General features: G+C 37.3%; 1 protein-coding gene and 2 long non-coding RNA genes across 7 annotated transcripts in view; 2 read left to right on the forward strand and 1 right to left on the reverse strand.

Annotated features, from left to right (window-relative positions):
* Positions 1-19,431, forward strand: part of PRRC1 (proline rich coiled-coil 1) — a 44,688-nt gene extending 25,257 nt beyond the window's left edge. For all 3 annotated transcript variants that reach the window (XM_082380718.1, XM_082380716.1, XM_082380717.1), the window contains 2 exons: positions 3,059-3,161; positions 16,090-19,431. In XM_082380718.1, the coding sequence (XP_082236844.1) occupies positions 3,059-3,161; positions 16,090-16,299 (313 nt within the window). In that variant the 3' untranslated portion in view covers positions 16,300-19,431. The remainder of the gene's footprint in view (positions 1-3,058; positions 3,162-16,089) is intronic.
* Positions 1-26,020, forward strand: part of LOC309623678 — a 423,847-nt gene that overhangs the window by 55,346 nt on the left and 342,481 nt on the right. The gene's annotated exons all lie outside the window — the stretch shown is intronic.
* LOC309623671 overlaps positions 3,172-26,020 on the reverse strand; it is a 386,864-nt gene continuing 364,015 nt past the window's right edge. For 2 of the 3 annotated variants that reach the window (XR_014241446.1, XR_014241447.1), the window contains one exon: positions 3,172-8,758. This is a non-coding gene — a long non-coding RNA (uncharacterized lncRNA). The remainder of the gene's footprint in view (positions 8,759-26,020) is intronic. The other variant, XR_014241448.1, reaches the window with a different exon arrangement.

Genomic DNA, 26,020 nt, shown 5'->3' on the forward strand with positions numbered 1-26,020 from the left:
TCAGCTATCCAGCTTGTTTCTGTGAAGAGAATGTATTGTTTAGCTGCATTTAGGATTTTTTCTGTCATTTTATTTTGGCAGTTTTATGGTATTTATGTACAGGGCTGTGTGCTTGCTTAGGTATTGAATTTTTGTGGATTCCCTGAGCTTGATTCTTTCTTTCATTGGATTTATGTCTTTCATCAGTTTTGGAAAGTTCTTGGCCATTGTATCTTCAGAATTGGCTTCGGGCCCATTTTCTCTCTCCTCTTTCTAGGACTCTAATGACATGCTTGTTCACCTTCTGACTGTGCCTCAGAGTTCTCACTTGGTCAGTCCCCTCTTTCCCCGACGTCCTCACTCTGATTTTTCTCTCTTCTTTAGTTCGAGTATCTTCTGTTTACCTGTCTTCTGCTGTGTAGCCCGTACATTGATTTTTTTTTTTTAAAAAGTAGATTTAATTTATCTATTGAATACCTATATTTTCTATTTCGACTGTCTTTTACCTCTCTTTCCTTGAATATGAGTCATATTTAAGATCCTTGTCTACTGATTCCAGAGTGTGGGCCTCTTTTAGCCTCCTTTTGGTGTGACGATAAGGTGCTGTCTTTGTGGATGCCTCATAATCTTTGAAAGCCAGGCATTGTTTTTAAGAAACTCGAGAGTCTTGAGGTAATTTTGAGAAGGTTCACTCTTCCCTCTAATAAACAGAGTAGTGAGCTGTGTGGAAGGGCTGTAGTTTGGTGCACTTTAGATAGACTGACCTGAGTCCAGGCTGGGTTGTGCTCAGGGTCAGCTGGAAGTCTTCAGCATACCTTTGGAAAGGTTGTCCCTGTCCAGAATGTTACTCCATTTTGTCTTCCTCGCTTCTCCAGCTCTTGGATGCCATTAGATATGACTTGTATACTCATCCAGCTTTTCATTGGGAGCATTGGTCTGTCATCAACTGCTCCATCATACCTAGATGTGGTATTTTTCCTACCTTTTTTTGAGCAGAAGACTAGCAAATAAGGAAGATTAGGAATGGTATTAGTAAATGGAATTAGTAAATGGTATTAGGAAGTCTGTGGATGGTTTCCAGTATGGTTTAAGGAGGAGAGAGGATGAAAAGGCTGTAATATTAAGATACAGAAGGGGATTAGAGGAAGGACATGAGAACAAACAGCAAACCCAAAACACTTGATAGTTTGCTTTGGCTACTTCTCTCTGTGGTGTTCCCATGAGAAATAAATGCACAGAAGATAAAGTCAGGGAAATACATGCTTATAACTGAGTCAAGAAAAGACCAGTGGTGTTTGGCTCCTAATAGTAAAGCCAGTATAGATCTAGCTATTTGTGATAAACTTTGCGTCAGTTCATGCTACATGAGGAAAATTAGCATGTTTTATACCAAAATGGAAAAATACCTGTGTAAGCATGAATTGTCCTTATTCTGAGATTAACCTATCAAGTTCTAAAACCAAGGGTTATGTGTGAAATGGGTTAAAATGTCCTTTTGTGAAGTGACTGGTGGTAGTGGATGGTCTTTCTTTGGTAAAATACAAATTGGCATACCTGTGTCAGCTCCTCAGGTGCTATTTTGATTTTTTTCTGCTACATGAAATCTAAATGTCTTGGAACCACTATTCTTCTTAAGCCTTTTTTATTAAGTCCAAGTAGCTTCCATATAGGATTGGTCGAGTCTATCTTATTTCACCAACCGCATGGAGAGGGTGAGGAGAAGGAGAGTGTTCCTTAGCAACTGTGCTTGAGTGTGAACAGTGGAGACCACCACTCTTCCTCCTGCTGGGTGGGGAGTGGGAGTGGGGTGGAAGGACAGGAGGGAGGAGGGAGGAGACAACGTTTCCTCAGCCAATAGCACTAGTTAGGGAAATGGAAGAGGTCTCGGTGGGCATGACAGTTACGGCAGTTTAGATTTGAGTTGAGAAGAATGGGATATCTAGGTTGACACGCTCGGGAGCGTGACAGTAGTTTGGAGAGGAAAGGGAGTCCTTCTCATGTGTGTTCACCGGCATTGTAGGGGAGACTGCTTGTACCTTCAGGGTTGCTGCTTTTCCGGACGTCCGTGTCGTGCCTGGAAGCTTAGTCACTACAATTATTCTCTGCCATCTGCATAATACACAAATCATGTAAAATAAAATACTGATTCATCATATACCAAATAAATTATTTAAAATAATGATTCACATAATAAAATAACTAAGGTTCTTAATTTAAAGCAAAGTTTTAGGATGTGAATACTACAGACATTATAAACTGCCATTTTAACACTCAGCAAAGTTATTCTACATATTGTTTTATTGTTTCTTTGAATATGTAAATAAGTTTCCTAATCATATTGTATTTCATCGCACTTAAATCTGTATATTTTAAAGTTTTCTTCCTCTGTATCTTGTCATTTAAACTCGTGATTTCCTGATTCTGGCTAGTTAAAATGCTAGTGATGTTACAGATGACCTCACCTAAGTCAGTTTTTAAATGTATCACTTTTTACGTGTATCTTTAAATTGAAGAAAGTTTTCTTGATTTCATGAGGCTGTTTTCAAAGACTGATTCATTGTGAACAATTCAGAAAGTGTGATTAGAAGGATTTATCAGGAATGAGGAGAGGATTTGTTATTTCCTGAATGAGTTTATTTTTATAGTAACTTTGTAACTTGGCTATATATTAATTATAGAGTTGGTAATATAAGTTTTCCCATATTTTAGCAAGTGACATTTTTAATTATGATAAGCTATTTGCATTTTCAAATGAGTAGATTTATCTGTTGCATATTTGAGCACCCCTAATTGCCATTCTTTTCTCCAGATCTTAGCAAGAAAAGGAACTTTCCATGATGAGTAATTTTCAATTATTTTTTCTTTGTTGTTTTTCCCCATTTTTTGTTTTTTTCCTTCTCTTGGAATTAAGCCAACAGGGTAATTTTATATGTTGTTTTATGGATTGTCCTCTTGAAAAGTTCAAGGAAATGTTTTTCTAATCAATCTGGTAATGTTTTATCTGAATGTTAGTACTTTATCTATTCACCATAATTCATTTAGCACATACACAACGTGAAACTCATACATTCTGTTGTAGATGGTTTGACATTGGCTGTCTGATAGTTGAAGACCCTGTGCATGGTATTCATCTAGAAGCATTTACACAAGCTACACCAGTACCCTTGGAATTTGTACAACAGGTTAGTTTTATCCTTTTATTTTTCATTATGCTTCAGAGAAACCTGAAATATTGTTTTCAAAATAAGGTTTTTCATTGGAAATACGGTATATTCTTGATTTTGCTTCACTCTTTTTCCTTTTAGCCTTTTCTCTTTGCTTTTCAATTTTCTGTTCCTTCCATGTTGTTTCACTACCTCCCTACTTTCGTTTTCCAGCGGTCTTTGTCAAGGTAAGCCATTACATGGTTAATGCTCTTTTTCTCATTGTTTTCTCTCTTTTTATGATTGTGTTCACTACCTTGTGATCGGAAAAAAATTTACCTATTCTGGTTTTATGTTCACCTTTCATTAACTGTCTCCTTTATCTCACAATTTTATTTTCCCCTGTTACTCTAGTTCCTTTTTCTTTGTCCTCATCTTCCTCTTTAGTTTGTTCATCTTTAAAAACATGTAGAAACACATTTAGAAGTTTACAAACCTTGGATGAAAGTCACATGTCTTTTTGGTTTGTTGAAAAATGTTTACCTATCCACATAGTTTCCAGAAGAATGTTAGCATTAATATAACATGGTTTTCATTCCTTCTGTATTTTTATGTACTTCTTTTAATCCTTTCTTGAATGTGAGAGTTTGTTTACATTGGAATCTTTGTACTCTTAAATGGTATTTTTCCTGTCTTCCATTTAATAGAATTTACATCAATTTTTATGTATGTACCTTGTTAAATGTCATTTCAAAACTCTCTAAAGTTATTTGGCACTTTAGGTATTTGAGAATTTGCTAAAGCTACTGGGTTTTCCCCCAAGAGCATGCATGTATGATGTATGCACTCACATATAAATTTGGCTCACATGTTTACAGAGCCCCTGAAAGCAACCTGTGGCCTTCTTAGGGGTTTACAGGTTAGATGGGAAATAAGAATTTATGCTTGGAATTTTTAAGTCTATTGAACCTTTACTTACTTACACCATAATTTTACCAAAATTTCTCTTCAGAAGTTGAAGAAAACATTTTTATACATGGCAGTATTAAACTCACTCCAATGTGAAGGTGATTAAAAGATTGTAAACAAATACTATGTACACTGTTATACCAATAATTTAGAAAAATTACAGAAAACGGTTGATTTTCTAGGAAAATATTCTTGAATCAACAATGGCAGTTTATAACCATTAGGTTGAACCATACAAAATTGCTCATTGAAGTCAAAACCAGTCAAATTTTGGCAGTTTCATATGATTTAACCTAATTATCTTAGTGAAGCCTTTTGATGCAAGAGGAGTTTCATCTAACTCCAAAAAAATCACTGAGTTTTAATGGTGTTGTGAGGTCTACAAGGTATTCAAAGAATACATGATTTTCATGCATAGAGGTAGAAAGTTTTCCATTTTATTCCGTGAGACTAGCTTGTAACCTAACCAAAAAATAAATTATAGTATCACTTAAGAAGTAAACGGTAAAACTAATAAAAATTTTGAAATGTATTAGAACATTAAAAAGAGTTCTGAAACGAATTCCAGTGTGTGTGGGGGTAGTTTTCCCCATGCCACCTAGCAGTTCTCCTATACCAGCTGGATATTCTATAATTCAACTCAATTCTGACACCTTTCTGCCTAGAAATAGTGTCAGATCCCACAGGTTAAGGGCTCAGTCTTACAAGACTGCCTGCGCCCCTCCTTTCCAGACACCTATCAATCACAAGTTCAGGTTGTTACCTGAACTTGTGACTGACTGGCTGTATATCAGAGGAAATCAGAGATTCTCATAACCTGCTCTTTGGGTTTGATCAGTTTGCTAGAGTAGCTCACAGAATGCAGGAAACCCACTTCACCCTAGATCACAGGTTTATTATAAAAGGATATAAGTAAGTCAGCAGCAGCCAGATGGAAGAGATGCATAGGGCAAGCTATGGAGAAAGGAGGTGGAGCTTCCATACCCTCTCCTAGTGCTCCACTCTCTCCAAATCTCCACACCTTCACCAACCAAGAAACTGTCTAAACCCTATCCTTTTTAGGTTTTTATGGAGGCCTCATTAGATGGGCATGATTGGTTAAATCATTGGCTATTGGTGATTGATTCAAACCTCCGGTCCCCTCTTCAGAGGTGCAGGGGGCCTGGTGGGGAGGAATAAATGGGACTGAAAGTTCCAACCCTCTGATCACATAGTTGATTCCCTTGGCAACCAGCCAAGTTCCTAGGAGCTCTGTGCCAGAAACTGATGTTGAAGACCAGATAAATATTTTATACATCAAAATATCACAATTCACTCCCTGGTCTTCGAACATGGATCCCTTATAGTAAAACAGTCATAAATGTTAAATGATACTGGCACATTACTGGCATCCCAGTTTGTCATTAATAACTATTTAGTACATTGTCATATCATGAGAATGTCTCCCAGCATGAGGGCACACAGGTTTGCAGGTTTCAGAAGCAGGAGTGGAAATTGTTTTCTTAAGTTCTCAGAAAGAGAAATTAAGGAAGAAATTAATGAAACAATCCCATTTACCATTCACATCAAAATGCATAAGATACGTAGGGATCAACCTATGTAAGGAGGCAAAAGACCTGTACTCCAAATAAGACTCTGATGAAAGAAATTGAAGATGACACAAACAAATGGAAAGATACCATGGTTTTGGATAGAAGAATCAATATTGTTAAAATGACCATACTACCTAAGGCAATCTACAGATTCAGTGCAATCCCTATCAAATTACCAGTGATGTTTTTCACAGAACTAGAACAAATAATTTTAAAATTTGGATGGAAACACAAAAGACCCCTAATAGCCAAAACAATCTTAAGAAGAATGAAGCTGGAGGAATCACACTCCCTGACTTCAGACTATGCCACAAAGCTACAGTCATCAAAACAGTATGGTACTGGCACAAAATACACACACAGATTTAATGTAACAGGATAGAAAGTCTGGAAATTAATTGACCACAGGTGTCTCGGTTTATCTACATCAAAGGAGGTAAGAATATACAATGGAGAAAGTCTCTTCAATAAGTGGTGCTGGAAAAAGTAGACAGCTACATGTAAAAGAATGAAATTAGAACATTCTCTAACACCATGTACAAAAATAAACTCAAAAGTGGATTAAAGACCTAAGTGTAACACTGGATACTATAAAACTCTTAGAGGAACACATAGGCAGAAGACTCTTTGACATAAATCACAGCAATATTTTTTTGGATCCATCTCCCAGAGTAATGGAAATAAAACCAAAAATAAACAAATGGGACCTAATTAAACTTAAAAGCTTTTGCACAGCAAAGGAAACCATGAACAAAACGAAAAGACAACCTGCAGAATGGGAGAAAATATTTGCAAAGGAAGCAACCAACAGGGATTACTCTCCAAAATATACAAACAGCTCATAAAACTCTACCACAAAAAAAAACCCAATCAAAAAATGGGCAGAAGACCCAAAGAGACATTTCTTCAAAGAAGACATACAGATGACCAACAGGCACATGAAAAGATGCTCAACATCAATAATTATTAGAGAAATGCAGATCAAAACCACAATGAGGTTATCACCTCCCACCAGTCAGAATGGCTATCATCAAGAAGTCTACAAATAATAAATGCTGGAGAGGGTGTGGAGAAAAGGGAACTCTCCTGCATTGTTGGTGGGAATGTAAATTGGTACAGCCATTATGGAGAACAGTATGGAGGGTCCATAAAAAAACTAAAAATAGAGCTACCATATGATCCTGCAATCCAACTCCTGGGCATATACCTGGAAAAGACAAAAACTCTAATTTGAAAAGATACATGCACCCCTGTGTTCACAGCAGCACTATTTACAATTGCCAGGACATGGAATCAACCTAAATGTTCATCAACAGATGACTGGATAAAGAAGATGTGGTGTACATATATACAATGGAATATTACTCAGCCATTAAGAAGAATGAAATAATGTCATTTTGCAGCAACAATGGATGGACCTAGAGATTATCATACTAAGTGAAGTAAGTCAGACAGAGAAAGACAAATACATATCACTTATATGTAAAAAATATGGTACAAATGAACTTATTTAGAAAACAGAAATAGAGACATAGAAAACAAACTTTTGGTTACCAAAGGGGATAGTGGGGGGGTGGGGCAAGGAGGTAAATCAGGAGTTTGGGGTTAACAGATACACACTACTATATAAAAAGTAGCTAACAAGGACTTACAGTTTCCTGTGCTATACAGTATTCAATATCTTGTAGTAGTCTATAATGAAAAAGAATCCAAAAAAGAATAGATCTGTACATACATATGTATAAATGAATCATTTTGCTGTATACCTGAAACTAACCCAACATTGTAAACCAACTATACTTCAATTTAAAAAAACAGCAGGAGTGGTGCCAGAGATACAGTATATGGCTTCACCCTTTCAGGCATGTGGTGTAATAGAGCTAAGAGATGGTATCATCTCTTGCTCTGAGCCTTTTTTTTTTTTTTTTCCTTTTCTCCATTCATACCCAAACTTTTCCACCTTTGGAAGGGACATTAGGTTCAGCCACTGTGCTGGTCTAGATTACAGACAGCAATACTAGTCTAGCAGGTGCTTCCCCCTCATCCACTTCTATTCAGATAAGTTAAGGTTACATAGGTGCAGAACAGGTGGGCTGTCTTTACCACCAGCCCATATAGCAGCAATCACTGTTAGCCCCATTTTTTCAGATGAAGTGAAGGCACACCTTGCCCTGTAGGCCCTTAGGAATTGTAACAAAGATTAAAAACAGTTACAGTAAAGGTGTTAAAAAAACAAAACAAAACATAGAGTACTGAACCAAAAACTGTAACTGAGCATTTGCCTCTACCACTGGGTAAGAAAAGCCCTGCCTAGAGTCACTGTCTCTACCTGTGAAGAACCGTTTGTAGTCCCCCAGGGCTACCAACTAACTTGCTAGCTATATGTTCAGGGCCTTCCCAACAGGAAATCTGCCACATAGCCATCTGCAGTCTCTGTCTTTTTTGCTGGTCGACAGAAGTTTTTATTGGCATTTTCTGCCTCAGAGTGTACAAGAAGAATGTGTCTAGATTCAGCCCATCTCTGCATTGCTGCACTAACCCCATATTCACTCACTTCATGGACCCAGGTGGCTGTCTTGAGAGAGAGCAAGGGGATATCTGCTTGTTGATTCCACTCACCTTCCAAGCCTGGAAAGGAGTTCTTCTGATGGGCATCAACATGTTCTACTTTAATGCATCCCTCCAATTCCCACAGTGATTTCCACAGGGTTGTGTGTCCCATATGGGCATCGTTTTAATAGGCCAGGTTTCCACTGCCCTCCTGCCTGACCATATGGCCAGGCCATTGACCACTGCCCATGACTCAGTAAAAACCAGAAGATAGGAGATTATATCACTGTTCAGTTCTTTCATCACTGCTGGGAAAAGAGCATGCAGTTCAGCCTTGCCCATCTGATTTGTTTTTACCTTCCTCAGTCAGAGCAGTGGACTTCCAAATAGTATGTTATCCATCCACCTTGGAACTGCTACCCATAAACCAAGCAGCTCTTGGTTGTTCAATTAAGAGCTGTTCATAGGGCACTCTCTACATGGGAGTCGGTTCCGGCAGCTTCTCGGGTGACTCCAAAATCTGTCCTAGAGGAAAAGAGACATCGAGCTTGTTAGTCTCCTCCCTATATTCCCCAGACAGCATAATCCTGTATAAACCGTTTCCATTATGGTGGAACTCTTCTGGGCACTGCCATCCCTATTAGGGTGTTTCTCCATCATCCCAGACATTTCGGGTATTTCACATTTCAATATCATTTTATGTCCTTTAGTCATGAGTAGCTTCAATTAATAATGTCCAGTGGCTAGGTAGTAAACACCCCTCAAATGGAAATTCTCTAGTTCGAAGTTCAAGTAGTCATTGCTGGGAGGCACTCACAGATTTTTGCCATAAGCCTCAGTCTACGTTCCACATAGGGCTGTGGCGCAGAGAATTTTGTCCCTACCAGCACTCCAACTTCTATTCCACGCTGCAGGCTCAGACAGTCTTACTGGTTCCATATAGCATGTCCAGTTAATAATGCTTGAAGGGTGGCTTTCCATCCCTTCTGTTTTACAATACTGGATAAGGGAAACGTTCTCCAGTGAGATACAGTATCCATCCCCAAAATATAATCAGGTGGAAAAAAACAGTCACTTCACATAAAACCAGTTCAAAAACACCAAGTCTCCTACAAACTTATACTGTAATTCCATCATCACTTATGTTCCTCACTGTAGCCCCCATTGAGACTTCATCAGTGGGTTTTGGTTTTGTAATACTAGGTAGGGGAAGTGTCCCCCAGCCAAATATCCATCCAGGTAAAGGAGACACACTTCCTTATGTTATACCTGCTTAAACATTCAACTTTCATAATTCTATCAACCATTACATTTTTACTTTCTTTCAGTCTAATTGTAGCACACATCAGGCCTTCACCAGTAGACTTTGGTAACACAGCTCAAGGGACTCCTGTTTCTAGTCCTGGAAACTTCTCTTCTCCACTCAACCATTTTACTCACTCTTGTACAAAAGTCTTTGGGTCCCCAGCTAGGGATTGAGCCAAGGGGTTTTGGCCCATTTGTCAGTCTTCATCTTGATTAATCTGCCTAGTCACTGCCCCAATTGATTGCTGCTTAAATTTCTCATTGTCATTTTTACCTTCAGACTTTTAAAATTTCTCCTAACTAGGATAAATAGAGCAGACTTATTTGGGGCCCTTCAATGTTGGGGAACCAGCAGGGAGTCCCACTTAACCTTTGGTAGTGCTGTGTTAAAACCTCTGTTTTAATCCCACCTACGTCTGTTTTATTCATCCTGTTTCTTAATGGCCATCTGAAGATTTCCACCCTGCTGGGATAAGTTCTGTGAATCTCCTCTGTTTCCTCTGTTTCATCCCAATCAAAATTTACTTTATTCACCTATGTCTTCACAACTTTTTAAAATTTCCACCTTGTTGGGCAACTAGAGAAAGAAGAACAACAACAAAAAAAACACCCTAAATTAGCAAAAGGAAATAAATCATAAAGATCAGAGCAAAAATAAATATTGGGCTGGCCAAAAAGTTCATTCGGTTAGTAAATACATTGTTCAATAAAATTCTTGGTGAAAATGAAAAAATATGTCTTTTATTTTTACTTAAAACTGAACAAACTTTTTGACCAACCCAATAAAATAGAGATGAAGAAAAAAATAGAAAAGATCAACGAAACTAAAAGCTGGTTCTTTGAAAAGATAAACAAAATTGATAAATCTTTAGCCAGACTCATCAAGAAAAAACGGAGAGGGTGCAAATCAATAAAATTAGAAATGAAAAAGAAGTTGCAACAGATGCCACAGAAATATAAAGGATCATAAGAGACTACTACAAGCAACTATATGCCAATAAAATGGACAACCTAGAAAAAATGGACAGATAAGAAAGGTATAACCTTCCAAGACTGAACCATGAAGAAATAGAAAATATGACTCACAAGTACTGAAATTGAAACTGTGACTAAAAATCTAACAGCAAACAAAAGGCCAGGACCGGATGGCTTCACAGGCGAATTCTATGAAACATTCAGAGAAGAGTTGACACCTACCCTTCTGAAACTCTTCCAAAAAATTGCAGAGGAAAGAACACTCCTAAGCTCATTCTACAGGGCCACCATCAGCCTGCTACCAAAACCAGACAAAGTTATCCCAAAAAAAGAAAATTACAGGCCGATATCAGTGATGAATATAGATGCAAATATCATAAACAAAATACTAGCAAACAGAATCCAACAACACATTAAAAGGATCATACACCATGATCTAGTGGGATTTATCCAGGGATGCAAGGTTTTTTCAATTTCCACAAATCAGTGTGATACACCACATTAACAAGCTGAAGAATAAAAACCATATGATCATCTCAATAGATGCAGAAAAAGCTTTTGACAAAATTCAACACCTGCTTATGATAAAAACTCCAGAAAGTGGGCATTGAGGGAACCTACCTCAACATAATAAAGGCCATATACAACAAACCCACAGCAAACATCGTTCTCAACAGTGAAAAACTGAAAGCACTTCCTCTAAGATCAGGAACAAGACGAGGATGTCCATTCTCATGACTGTTATTCAACATAGTTTTGGAAGTCCTAGCCACGGCAATCAGAGAAGAAAAAGAAATAAAAGGAATCCAAATTGGAAAAGAAGTAAAACTGTCACTGTTTGCAGATGACATGATACTATACATACAAAATCCTAAAGATGCTACCAGAAAACTACTAGAGCTAATCAATGAATTTGGTAAAGATGCAGGATACAAAATTAATACACAGAAATCTCTTGTATTCCTATACACTAACAATGAAAGGTCAGAAAGAGAAATTAAGGAAACAACCCCATTTACCATCACATCAAAAATAATAAAATACCTAGGAATAAACCTACCTAATGAGGTAAAAGACCTGTACTCAGAAAACTATAAGATACTGATGAAAGAAATCAAAGATTACACGAACAGGTGGAGATATACCATGTTCTTGGATTGGAAGAATCAATATTGTGAAAATGACTATACTATACAAAACAATCTACAGATTTAATGCAATCCCTATCAAATTACCAATGGCATTTTTCACAGAATTAGAAGAAAAAATTTTACAATTTGTGTGGAAACACAAAAGACCCCAAATAGCCAAAGCAATCTCGAGAAAGAAAAACGGAGCTGGAGGAATCAGGCTCTCTGACTTCAGACTATACTACAAAGCTACAGTAATCAAGACAGTATGGTACTGGCACAAAAACAGAAATATAGATCAATGGAACAGGATAGAAAGCCCAGAGATAAACCCATGCACCTATGGTCAACTAATCTATGCAAAGGAGGCAAGGATATACAATGGAGAAAAGACAGTCTCTTCAGTAAGTGGTGCTGGGAAAACTGGACAGCTACATGTAAAAGAATGAAATTAGAATACTCCCTAACACCATACACAAAAAGAAACTCAAAATGGATTAGAGACCTAAATATAAGACTGGACACTATAAAACTCTTAGAGGAAAACAGGCAGAACACTCTTTGACATAAATCACAGCAAGATCTTTTTCAATCCACCTCCTAGAGTAATGGAAATAAAACCAAAAATAAACAAATGGGACCTAATTAAACTTAAAAGCTTTTGCACAGCAAAGGAAGCCATAAACAAAATGAAAAGACAGCCCTCAAAATGGGAGAAGGTATTTGCAAATGAAGTAACTGACAAGGGATTAATCTCCAAAATATACAGACAGCTCACGCAGCTCAATATAAAAAAAACACATAACCCAATCAAAAAAATGGGCAGAAGACCCAAATAGACATTTCTACAAAGAAGACATACAGATGGCTAAAAAGCACATGAAAAGATGCTCAACATCATTAATTATTAGAGAAATGCAAATCAAAACTACAGTGAGGTACCACCTCACCCTGGTCAGAATGGCCATCATCAAAAAGTCTACAAATAATAAATGCTGGAGAGGGTGTGGAGAAAAGAGAACCCTCCTACACTGTTGGTGGGAATGTAAATTGGTACAGCCACATGGAGAATAGTGTGGAGGTTCCTTAAAAAACTAAAAATAGAGCTACTATATGATCCGGCAATCCACTCTTGAGCATATATCCGGAAGCAAACCATAATTCGAAAAGATACATGCACCTCAATGTTCATTGCGGCACTATTTACAATAGCCAGGACATGGAAGCAACCTAAATGTCCATGGATAAAGAAGATGTGGTACATGTATACAATAGAATATTATGCAGCCATAAAAAAGAACAAAATAATGCCATTTGCAGCAACATGGATGGACCTAGAGATTGTCATACTAAGTGAAGTAAGACAGAGAAAGAAAAATATCATATGATATAGCTTATATGTGGAATATACAAAAAGGGTACAAATGAACTTATTTACAACAGAAACAGAGTCACAGATGTAGAAAACAAACTTATGGTTACCAAGGGGGTAGGGGGGAAGGGATAAATTGGGAGATTGAGATTGACATATAAACACTACTATATATTGAAATAGATAACTAATAAGAACCTACTGTATACCACAAGGAACTCTGTTCAGTACTCTCTAATGGCCTATAATGGAAAGGAATCTAAAAAAGAGTGGATATATGTATAACTGATTCACTTCGCTGTACACCTGAAACTTAACACAACATTGTAAATCAATTACACTCCAATAAAAATTAAAAAGAAAAAAAAAGAAATTACAACCATGCTAATAACTCTTAGCTAATTAGGATTAGAAGGGTATGTGTATACTGGAAAGTCAAAGCAAAAATCAGATCTAATGGTAAAACATTAGGAACCCTGTAATTGGAAGGCTGCTTCTATCACTGTCATTCTTACATTGCTTGAAATCAGGGACTAGCACAAAAAAAAAAAAAAAAGAAAAAAGTCTTACAGCCAAATCTGGCCTGACCCCTGTTTTTGTAAAGAAGTGTTTTTTTGTAAAGAACATACCTGGGCCCGTTTGTTTACATACTGTTTATGGCTGCTTTTTTGCTACAGCAGGAGAATTGAGTAGTTGCTATAGCGACTGGCCCACAAAGCCTAAGATATTTACTATGTGGCCCTTTTCAGAAAATGTTGGTGACTCTTTTGCTAGATGTCTAGCAAGGACAATTTTTATTCTGTTTTTAAAAATATATATTGGAAAGAAACAGACATTATGCTCAAGGAACAAAGCATCAAAAGTATATATACTAATAAAACAAAACTGTATATACTAATATTCAAATTTGTCTATGACATTGCTAAGTGAAAATAAACTGCATGTAGTATCCATATATATACACACACATATACCCATATATACTTTAAAATGTATATAAATGAATAGGAAAAAAAGACCTGGAAAAGTACACACAAGCTCTTAATGTGGTTAACTGTGAACAGTGGTATTCAAAGAGTGTCGTTTGCTTTTTGTTTTGCCATTTCTGCTGTCATTTCATTTCTTTCACAAGGTACAAAGTTGAGATACAAAAGTATAGGTATTGCGATTCCTTCCTCTTATCCTTGCTCTTCAGTTCTGCGCTGTTTCTTGTTTTATCCACTGCAAGATGTTCAATTCCGTGTTCCCTTGTAGTTGAAATTTTTTAAGAGAATTTAAGAGACTAGAAATCAGCCCTTAAGGGGATTATAATCAGCATGTATCAATATATTAGTGAAAATCAGGAAAAATTTTTATACAGTTTATGCTGGTTAAACAAATATAAATGATCCCTCCTCCCCCAATTAAAAACCCAGTTTCTGCATGTTTGCTGTTAATGTCAAGTATTTTGATCCTTAAAAGTATGATCCTAGGCCTAGCATCATAATCATCACCTGGGAACTTGCTAAAAATGCACACTTGAGGAAGGGTGGTAGGAGAAAGGTGGTCATAAGGTACAAACTTCCAGTTACGGGAGAAATAAGTACTGAGGATATAATGTATAGGATGGTGACTGTAGTTAACACTATTGTATGATACATATGAAAGTTAAGAGAGTAGATCCTAAGAGGTCTTGTCATAAAGAAAAAAGGTTTTTTTCTTTTTTTGCTTCTTTTTATTGTATCTAAATATGGGGAGATTATCATGGTAATCATTTCACAATAAATGTAAGTGAAACCATTGTGGTGTACATCTTAAACTTAAATAGTGATATATGTCAATTTTATCTCAAAACTGGAAAAAAAGGATTTGTGCATTGCCCATTTAGTCTTAAAAAAAAAAAAAAAAAGTAGACTCTTGGGCCCTAAACTAAGGCTATGGAATTAGGATCTGCAACTTTAGAAGCTGCCCAGATGCTTCATGTGCACATCGCATTTGAGAAACACAGTTCTGAGGACCATAGTGGTTCACCTACTGTCTCTCTTTGAAACATAGTAGAATACTGACAGTGCATGTACCCTGTGGAAGGGAAGACAGCAGGCTCCCCAGCTGCTGGGCTATCCACAGCAAATTTTCTCAGAAACTGTTTTATTTTTTTATTTTTTTAATTTTATTTTAATTTTTTTATTTTTATTTTTTCAGAAACTGTTTTATAAGTATTGTGCTCTTTCTCTTGGAACCATCTGTGAGTTTCCAATTCATTGGTCTTAGGTGGAGCATGAAAACTGGTTTTGTTAAAAAAAAAAAAAAATGCATCTCAGGTGACTGCAGTATATAGCACCTTTGGGAATCACTGCATGGGTCCTTTCTACATATGGATATACTCCTCTGGACTATACTTACCACCCTAAAGCCAGAAAACTCTATCATTCTTGGATATCAGGCAATGAGTTTGTTTTTTCATTCCTGTGTAGGTGAATAAATGATTTCCATGGAGCAGATATAGGCTGGGTCAAGTACAAGTGATGTAACAGTGGTGGATGCTCTCTCCTGGACTGGATGTTATTTGATATATATTGGTACTGACTTATTCACACATAAATGAAGTTTCCAGGAATACTCTTCTGCAAATTAATTTAACAATTCTTTTCTGATAGGGTTGAAGCCTTAATATGCCGTATTATCTCTCTTTCTGGTAGGAATTTTATTACTGTAAAAAGATAAAAGTAACATTTATATTTTAGCACTAATTTTATTATTAACCTAAAGTGACACTGAATATAGAACTGACGCTTAGGCCCTCTGACACTGAGCTCCGTTAGATAGAGTCATTAGCTTTAAGACTTAGATTGTATTTAAACAACAAAATGAGCTTAGTGTGGACATTGTAAATCAAGTCCATGTGTGCAATATTGTTTTGATTTTTTTTTTGTAGCCTTGTAACTTCATACATTTGGCAGCGTAGCTGTGTTTCTCAGGGTCTGTCATAATCTCTATGAAAAGTAACCTGAGAGACTTTGAAATGTCACTTATGATATAACTACTTCCAGTGATGTTTTTTAATGTATTAAAATATCAATTTCTTTTTTCCTTAGGCTCAAAGTCTGACTCCCCAGGACTACAGTCTGAGGTGGTCGGGCCTTTTGGTGACAGTGGGAGAAGTCCTGGAGAAGAACTTACTCAATGTCAGCCGGACTGATTGGCATGTGACTTTCACTGGCATGTCTCGTCGGCAGATGATCTACAGTGCGGCCAAAGCGGTAGCAGGCATGTATAAACAGCGCCTGTCCCCCAGGACCATGTGAGAAGACTGGCCTGGGATACTGACACTTGCTAACTTTGAGCTGCTGGTGGAGAAGAGCCAGTCCCTTCCTAAACTGGACAACTTCAGTCAGTCCAGCTGTTTTGATCATTTTCCTGTAGGCTGCAGTTTTTCTTTCTTAGAAAGGCATGGTGTCATTCCAGTAGATGAAAAGAAACAGATCCTTTTTCTGATTATATAATTGCACGTACCATAGTTCTCAAAAAATATATAAATATTTTTATAGGACAGTTTGATACACCAAATTTATAAGGTGCAAATTCATGTGCTAAGATATTTAACTTAATGATATGTACTTGATTATTTTGTTTTTTAAGAAATAGTTGACTAAAGAACATGTTTACCGAACACTGTTTAAAAGCATTGTTTCTTTTAATTCACGATTAACCTCTTCCCTGTCCGTCTTGGAAGCTTTTCGTGTGTCCATGTGATCGCAGGTCTGATGCTAAGCCATGTGCTCAACAAGAGACTCTAAGACACCTACTTGTAGGGAGATGGTGCACTTGTCTATGCATATTTTTAACATAGGCCAGAATAACAGAATCGATCATTTTCTTTTTGGTTATCATGTTATACACTTTTAGCCTGAAAAAAATTTTTTTTTTTGTTTCAGCATTTCACATTCATACTGTACGATGAACACTGGGATAATGCATTTTATTTTTTCATTGCTCTATGACAACTAAGTGGCAAATGAGTCAAGCATATTTAAATTAGAAGCATTTGGGTTTTTTGCATAATGGTATTCAGTGCTTCCAAGTAAACTCTGACAACAGCCATTATTTCTGCTTTAATTCATTACTCCAACTTTAATAGAGAAATTTTTGAGAGGAAATTACTTTGTTGTTTATGGGATCATATGACTTACTTTAAGGTTACTTATTTAGTTTGCCTTAAACACTGCTTTTCTAACTTTGTGCCATTCTGCCTTTACTTTTTATGGAAGTTTTCCAAGAAACTATTTTATAGTGAATCTGGTTTATTTAGTCCATTATGTTTGTATTTAATGAAAGCTTCTTTTTCCCCCAGATAATATATTTTACCATTTTTGGATTTATACAAATCAAAAATAAATAGTTCGTCATATACTTTTGAACTCTATGTATGAAAGTTCAAATAACTTTTTGAAGATAGTTTCTTATATAAACGTAATTTAATTTTTATTTACTCTTCTATATAATTCTTTAGATGTAAAAGAATCAGCACAATCTTATAAAATCTTTTAAGGTATTGAAGCTGTTATCCTGTGCTATCATTACATGTAATGTTTGCTTTGTATTAATATCATTTCAAGTACTTGTTTGATTTCTGCTATTTTTTTTTTACCTGAGGATGAGAAGATTAAGTACTAATTTTCCATCTGTGTTATGTGTTAATTTCTATGCACTGTATAGTTGTCATTCAGTGCAATTCAGACTTCTGTGTCATTAAAAGTAATGAGAGAAAGAAGAGAGATGTAGCCGGTTGCTATAGCATAATAGGGACAGAGGAATACTTATTTTCCCTTTTTATTGGTATTTATGGAACACTTCGTCTATGTTTTCTCCGTCTTTCATGAATAAGAGAAGCCTTTCTCTACCATTTGTTTTTATCCTTTATTTTAAAAAGCTACCCTTTATTATGGCATTGGCCTGATGACACATCCCTGTTAGGAATGAAGGAACGTATGTCCGTAGTTCGTATTTCTGCTTTTTTTCCCTCCTAGTATAGGGAAATTTTACAGATCCTAAAGATAAAATTTTCTTTTTATTTTACCAAGTCTCAAATATCTTAGTTGATGTTTTTGAGGGTGGTTTTCATAGAATCATTAACATTGACATCCCATTAGAGGACAATTTTCTTCGAATCCCCAAACAGCAATGGCAGAGTTATTCTGTGGTTTGGGTACAGATGATTTTCCTGCACCTGGTAATTTGCACCCTCTGCTCTTGTGAGTGGGTGAGGACTAGGGAAGGGCAGATGGAAAAGATAAATACATGATCTCGTTCTGGCCCCTTATTCCTTTTTTGGCCCAGAGTTATCTTTGAAAGGCATCAGTACATGACTGACTCCACAGTCAACTTTCCCAGCCTCTTGTTTACTTTTTCATTCTTGGATTTCCCTCTTGTACAAGAAGCAAGAAAAGTAACTCATTACCTCTCACACACCAGGGCAGCGTGAGCCAGGAGGTCTTTTACTGTTGGTATTTTGGCATGAGATATGCTGGTCATCAACCTAAGGCCACGGCTCCCTTCACCAATCATCCAGCTGCCCTGTTCTTTTCTTGCTTGTTTCCTTATAATTCTTGACTAGCATTTTTTAGGGAGAGTTGAGCTGGGGACTTTGCTTTTTTTACCCTCGAGCATCTTGGGACAACCTATCTTTAACACAGTACTTTGCCACTACTATTTTGGTCATGTTTGTGTTATTTTTTTTCTTTTGAAGTGCTCCCAGAACTACTTACTGAATTTGATAAGTTTGTATACTTTTTTTAATTAAGTGCTGTGAAAGAGAACAGGAAGAAATGCAGGAAGAGTAATTTTACATCAGCCTCAATTGACAGAAGGTACTCAGATTATTCAGATCAATATCATCTTGTTATTAAGTTTATCAGGTAACCCTGGACTTAGAGCTGGGCCCCAGACTTCTGGGTGGAAAAGTTTGAGCCGATACCTTTAGTTTTCTCCTCTGAGTCTCTTATTATTACTTCCCCATTCTTTGTTCTTTCTCTCAAGGATTAATGAGGTAGAAAATTGAGATGAATGGATATAGACAAAATGGTAGTATGATAGTAAATATAAGTAGATAACAGATGAAAGTGTATTATATACATTAATTCAAAATTATGCAAATTAGTAATATACTCAGGGTCAGCTAAATTAGTTTAAGATGTTGTTGAATTTACTTTGTTCCTTGGCTAGAAAAAATTCTAAACAGGAATTTGTGCTCTGTGAAGCCAAATTGGTAATATTCTGTGTTCTAAAAGATGTTAGGTTATACATAAATTAAGAAACTTGGATTTTTACTCCCAGAATATGGTATTGTTTTTTAAGATACTATGCAGGATGATATATTGGATAAAGCCAATTTTGTACGTATGTAAATATGTCATAAATAAAAAATACCTCGACTTATATCCCAAGTGATTTTTTTTTTAATGCTAATCATATTTATATTATATTAGAAGGACCCATATTCCTTTTTGTCTCAACTGACTACTGGCTGCCAAGAATTATGTAATAGCAGCTTAAAACACCATCTTTCAAGTGGAACCTGTGACATTCAAATACAGTTGACCCTTGAACAATGAGGGTTTAGGGGAGCTGACCCTCTGTACAGTCTCAAGTCCACGTACAACTTTACAGTTAGCCCTCCATATCCATAATTCCACATCAGAGATCAACCAACCACTGATTATGTAATACTGTTCTGCTTATTTATTGAAAAAAAATCTGTGTATAAGTGGACCTGCACAGTGCAAACCCATGTTGTTCAAGGGTCGACTGTGTACCTGAGTTTAACTTCAAGGTTAAAAGAACACAGAATGTTTGGGGGAGAGGATACATTGGTAGTAATAGGCAGGAAGTTAAGGCCTGTGTTCATAAGGAAACCTCTCTAGTGCCGAGTTTAATTTACCCTTGACCTGCAGGAGTATCCTCTTGTAAAAAAAAAAAAAAAATTTACTCATTACTCTTTGCTATTCTGAGCCTATGATCCCCGGACAAGGGATTTTTCTTTTGTTTTGGTGGGGGAAGGGATACATGCCAAAAGACAGTAGGATATTGATCTGGGGATTTATTTGCCAAAAGACAAAGTATTGTTTTCAATAGACAAAAAAAACGCCATTTAGGGCCCAGGAAAAGCCCTGTTAAATTTATACTTTGTTTCAGAAGTAACTGGAAGAGGGAAAAAAATGGCAACAGAAACAAAATTGGCAAAGGTCATTATCAAGGAAATTAAGAAATTTAAGGATGAAGGAAATCTTTGGAACTATCCATAAAGTGAACTCATTTTAAGGATTTAAAGCAGTAAGAAAGGAAAGAGAAGCTAACATTTATGTGATAAGTACCTATTGTTAGTTAGGCAATGGAGTAGGCATTTATTTTTATAGATGACATAACCAAATCAGATTAAGCTGCTTATCCAGGATCATCCTGGCAAACAAGTTACAGAGACAGAAGTCAAATGGAATGTGTAACTTGGTAAACCATTCTCTTCCAAAACGTCCTGAATATTTGCTTCAGGAAGTTATGGGTAAATCACTTATAATTATTTTTTGAATTTAACTGAATTCAAATAGTGGCATGAGGACTTTGCCCTAGTATACTTTTAATTTTACAATATTATGTTTAAGGAAAACTATTTTATGCCTTATTTTTCATTTTAGTTTGAGAGGGCTACTTTGGCTTTGCTGCTGGTATGAAAATATATTTGTGATAACTGATTATTCTAACTCCCAAAACTGAGAAGCCATAAACTAGGTTTACCTTCTAGTATCATTTTTAGGATAAAAGCCAGAGATGTCATTATTGTTAAGCTAGTCTTCAAGCAAGGTACTGACCACATACATTTTTAAATATTATAATAATACCTATGGCTGCTTCAGGGACCACACTTTGAAAACCACTGCTGTAATACAAATCCTGACTCATTCTGCATATACTAAGGTATTTTAGAGAGAGTGCTGTCACCAAGATGGCAACATAGGTTGTTCCTGACTTTGCTCCCTCACACAAGAAGGCCAGCTAACAACTATTCATGGACAAGCCACCACTGAGGGAATCCCAGGCCATGGGGATGAGGCTTAAGCATCTCCCAGTGCCACAGAGACCAAGACAGACCACGTTAGATGGTTAAGAGGAGTGGATACACACTGACTGCACTGCCCCTCCCCCAGGCTGGAGCAGCACCTTGCTGTGAGCCTATCGTGGAAAAAAAGAGGCCGGGTGTCACCCAGCATTGTGGGAGCTGCTATTCTGGTCTCCAGTGGAGGGTGCAGGAGAATCCTCAGGGCTTGACCACTGGGAATCTGACTGTGATGGAGAAGGGGGAGAGGCTTGCAATCATCAGCATTCAGATCTTGAGAGACTGAGTTCATACCTGCAGTGCCCAAGTGCCAAGAGCAGCTTTGCTTATCTGCAGAACCAAGTCAGCGGAGCAATCTGACCAGGAACTTGGCAGGTACATGTCTATCTGATTCAGACCCTCAAATGAAGAGCCTCAATAGTTGTGGAACCTGTTCTGCCCCAATCCAGGCAGGGGGGCTTAGCCACAGGCCAGCTGGCAGGTTGGGTGTAGCTCTTGGCCCTGCCTAACCAGAAAGGCTGGCATAAATGCCTGGAAGCTGCACAGCCCAGCCACACACGTAGAGGATCAGTAGGCAGAGTTGATAGTCTGTAGAGCAATCCAGTGGCCCTGTTCAGCCAGAGAACTTGGGGCCCAGGATGACTTGAGTCAAGACCACAAAGAGCCTTACTGGCCTTGCGGTTGGGTCTCCCACTGTGCCCCAACAGGGGAACATTTGCAGCCCCACCAATTCCTGAATCCAGCCTTCAGCCTACCCAAAGGGAACCTAACTAGAGCACACGGAAGCTGTAGAGCCCATCCAACAGCCATGCTTGCCGTGGAGCTTGACACAGAGAGCACATCCCATGGTTTTTCCCATCTGCAGAATAAAACCATTGGCCCCACCTGACCAGGGAATTCAGTACATAGTCACCTGATTCGGGTCTCCAGAAAACAAGCTGTGCAGGCCCTCGGATCAGTCCTGCTATCCTGCCAAAGCAGGGAAGCTAATTCATAGCTCCACCTTTGCTGCGTATATAGTACCCAATCCTGACTGCCTAGTAAGCCTGACCAGAGAGCCCAGGTAACTGCAGAGCCCATCCTCTAGCCTCACTTGAGCAGAGAATCAAGCCAGCAGTTTTATCCAACTGTTCAGCCAGTGGCACCCGCCCCCCGAACCTCAGAGCTTGGCAGTGGCCACACCCAAATATATACCCAGATAGCAAGCACCACCTGCCCAAGAATATCACCAGCAGACATGTCCAGCAGCCCAGACTGAGCTGAGTGGTGATTAACTTTTCTCTGACAACGGGAACCTGTAAAGTCTGGGAGAGAGGATCACTTACTCAAATGCACAGATTCCAATGTAAGGAATCAAGGATCACATAAAAGGAGGTAAACATGACACCACCAAAGGAAACTAATACAGATCCAAAAGTTAACCCTAAAGAAATGAAGATCTAGGAACAATCAGACAAATAATTCAAATTAACCCTCAAAGAAGTTCAGTGAACTACAAAAGCACACAGCTAAACCAAGTTAGGAAAACAATGCATGAACAAATGAGAAGTTCAACAAAGACATGTAAACCATTAAAAACAATCCAGGGCTTCCCTGGTGGCGCAGTGGTTAAGAATCTGCCTGCCATTGCAGGGGACATGGGTTTGAGCCCTGGTCTGGGAAGATCCCACATGCCGCGGAGCAGCTAAGCCCACACGCCACAACTACTGAGCCTACGCTCTAGAGCCCGCAAGCCACAATTACTGAAGCCTGTGCACCTAGAGGCCGTGCTCCACAACAAGAGAAGCCACCGCAATGAGAAGCCCATGCACCACAACAAAGAGTAGCCCCCACTCAATGCAACTAAAGAAAGCCCGTGTGCAGCAACGAAGACCCAAGGCAGCCAAACATAAATAAATTAAAAAAAAAAAATCCAGAAATCTTAGAGCAGGAAAATACAATAACTGAACTGAACAATTAAATTGAGAGGTTCATAAGCAGACTTGACTATGCAGAATAATCAGTGATCTAGAAGACATTGAAATTACTGAGTCGGGAGGGAGGGAGGAATGAAAAAAACCTTCAGGAATTATGGGACGCCATCAAAAGAAACAATATCTGCATGATGGCAATTTCAGAAGGAAAAGAGAAAGGGACAGGAATTATATTTAAAGCAGTAATGGTCAAAAACTTCCCACACCTGGGGAGAGAAATGGACATCTAGATCTGTGAGTCACAAAGGACCCCTAAGAGGTTGAGCCTGTAGGCTACGCTACAACACATTATCATTAAATTGGCAGAAGTTAAAGAAAATTTTGAGAATGGCAAGAGAAAGAGAGAAGTTACATACAAGGGAATCCCCATAAGGTAACAGGCAGATTTCTCAACAGAAAAATTTCAGGCCTAGAGAGAATGGGATGGTATCTTCAAAATACTGAAATCAAAAACCTGATCAACCTAGAATCCTACACCTGATAAAACTGTCCTTCAGAAATGAAGAAGATAAAGACTTTCCCAAACAAACATAAGTGGAGGGAGTTTGTCACCACGAGACCTGCTTACAAGAAATGCTAAAGGGAGTTCCCTGAACAGAAGTAAAAGGCAGCCAATTAACATCATAAAAAAATAAGAAGGTAGTGTAAAACTAACTGAAATGGTAAGTATATAGTCAAAGTTAGATTCTGTAACAATGAAAAGGAAGTGCTTAATGCACTTAAACTCTAGTTTAAAAGTTAAAATAGTGAAAATAACCATAACTCAATAATCATAACTCAAATAACAATTACTACAATAATTTGTTATTATTTACAGAAAATTAAAAATATATAAACTGTAACATCAATAACCTAAAGTGTGGAGGGGAGGAGGAAGTGTAAAGTTTAGGAATGCTATTAAAGTTAAGTTGTTACCAGTTTAAAATAAGCTGTTATAATTTTAAGATATTTTATGTAAGACTCATTGTAACCAAAAGGGAGAAACCTATAGTAACTACACAAAGGAACATGATAAAGAGGTCAAGCGTACGGATACCAAAAGACATCAGAAAAAAACAGTCAACAGAATAAGAAACCAGGAACAACGAGTCTACACAACAGCAATAAAAAATTAAAGAAATGGCAATAGTAAGTCCTTTCCAATCGATAATGACTTTAAATGTACATGGATTAAATTCTCCAATCAAAAGACATTAAACAGCTGAATGGATAAAAAACTAGGTAAAATGATATGCTGCCAATAAGAGATTTATATTTGCTTTAAAGACACACGGAGACTGTGAGGGAAGAGATGGAAAAAGATATTTCAAGCAAATGGTAACCAAAAAAAAACCCCAAAAAGAATACAACAGCAGGAATAGCTATACATCAGCAGCTATACTGGTGAATGTTACCTAACATTTAAAGAAGACTCAATGCCAATTCTAACAACTCTTCCAAAAAATCTTAGAACGAACACTACCAAACTCATATTGTGAGACCAGCATTACACTGATACTAAAGCCAGACAGGGATGCTACTGGAAATGTACAGGCCAACATCCCCGATGAATATAGCTGAAAATTGCTTACTTAAATATGAGCAAACTGAATTTAGCAGCACATTAAAAGGATCGTTCGCCATGATCCATTGGGATTTATCCCTGGGATGCAAGGATGGTTTAGCATACACAAAAATAAGTCAATATGCTATATTACATTAATCGAATGGAAGGGGAAAAAAAGCACATGATCTAAAAAAACTGACAAAATCCAACAACTGTTCATGATTAAAAAAAAAAACTCTGGAAAATTCAGTATAGAAGGAACACACCTCAACATAAAGGCTATATATGACAAGTCCATATGTAATATCATACACAGTGGTGAAAGGATGAAAGCTTTTCTTCTAAAATCAGGCACAAGAAAAGGATGTTCCCTCACCACTTGTATTTAACACAGTATTGGAAGTCCTAGCCAGAGAAATAAGGCTATAGACAGAAATAAAAGGCCTTGGAATTGGAAAGAAGAACAACTGTCTCTATTTGTAGATGACAGTATTTTATATATAGAAAATCTGAAAAATTCTTAGATCTAATCATCCACCTGAGTTAAATGGCAGGACACAAAATTAACAAACAAAATTCAGTAATGTGTCCATGCACTAACAATGATTATCTGAAGAAGAAATGAAGAAAATGATTCCATTCACAACAGCACCCCCATGTTCACAGCAGCATTATTCATAATAGCCAAGACAGGGAACAACTGAAGCATCCACGGATGGGTGAATGCATAAAGAAGATGTAGTGTATATACCAATGGAATTTTACTCCATTTAAAAGGAAAAAAAATCTTGCCATTTCCAACAACATGAATGGATCTTGTGGGCATTATGCTAAATTATACAAGTCAGAGAAAGAGAAATACTGTATGATCTCACTTACACATGGAACCACAAAACAACAACGGCAACTGCCAAACTCCTCATAGAAAAAGAGATGAGATTTGTGGTAACCACAGACGGGGGTTAGGGGAAGGGGGAACTTGATCAAAGTGGTCAAAAGGGACAAACTTCTGGTTATAAGATAAATATGTATTAGGGATATAATGTACAGGAAGGAGACTATAGTTAACACATTTGGGTGATATATATAAAAGTTGTTAAGAAAAGTATATCCTAAAGAGTTATCATAAGAAAAAAAAACAGTATATTTTTTTCTTTTTTGCTTCCTCTTCTTAATTGTTTCTTAATGAGATGAGGGATGCTAACTAAATTTACTGCGGTGTTCATTTCACAATATAGGTAAGTCCAACCATTGTAATGGTGTACACCTTAAATGTGCATAGTGGTGTATGTCAATTTTACCTCAATAGAACTGGAAAAAAATTAACAAGTGTTGCCCAGGAGGTGGAGAGAAGGAACACTTGTGCACTGTTAATGGGAATGCAAATTGCTGTAGGCACT

The sequence above is a fragment of the Balaenoptera borealis genome (genome assembly GCF_965194805.1).
Source record: "Balaenoptera borealis genome assembly, chromosome: 2".
Taxonomy (NCBI): Eukaryota; Metazoa; Chordata; class Mammalia; order Artiodactyla; family Balaenopteridae; genus Balaenoptera; species Balaenoptera borealis.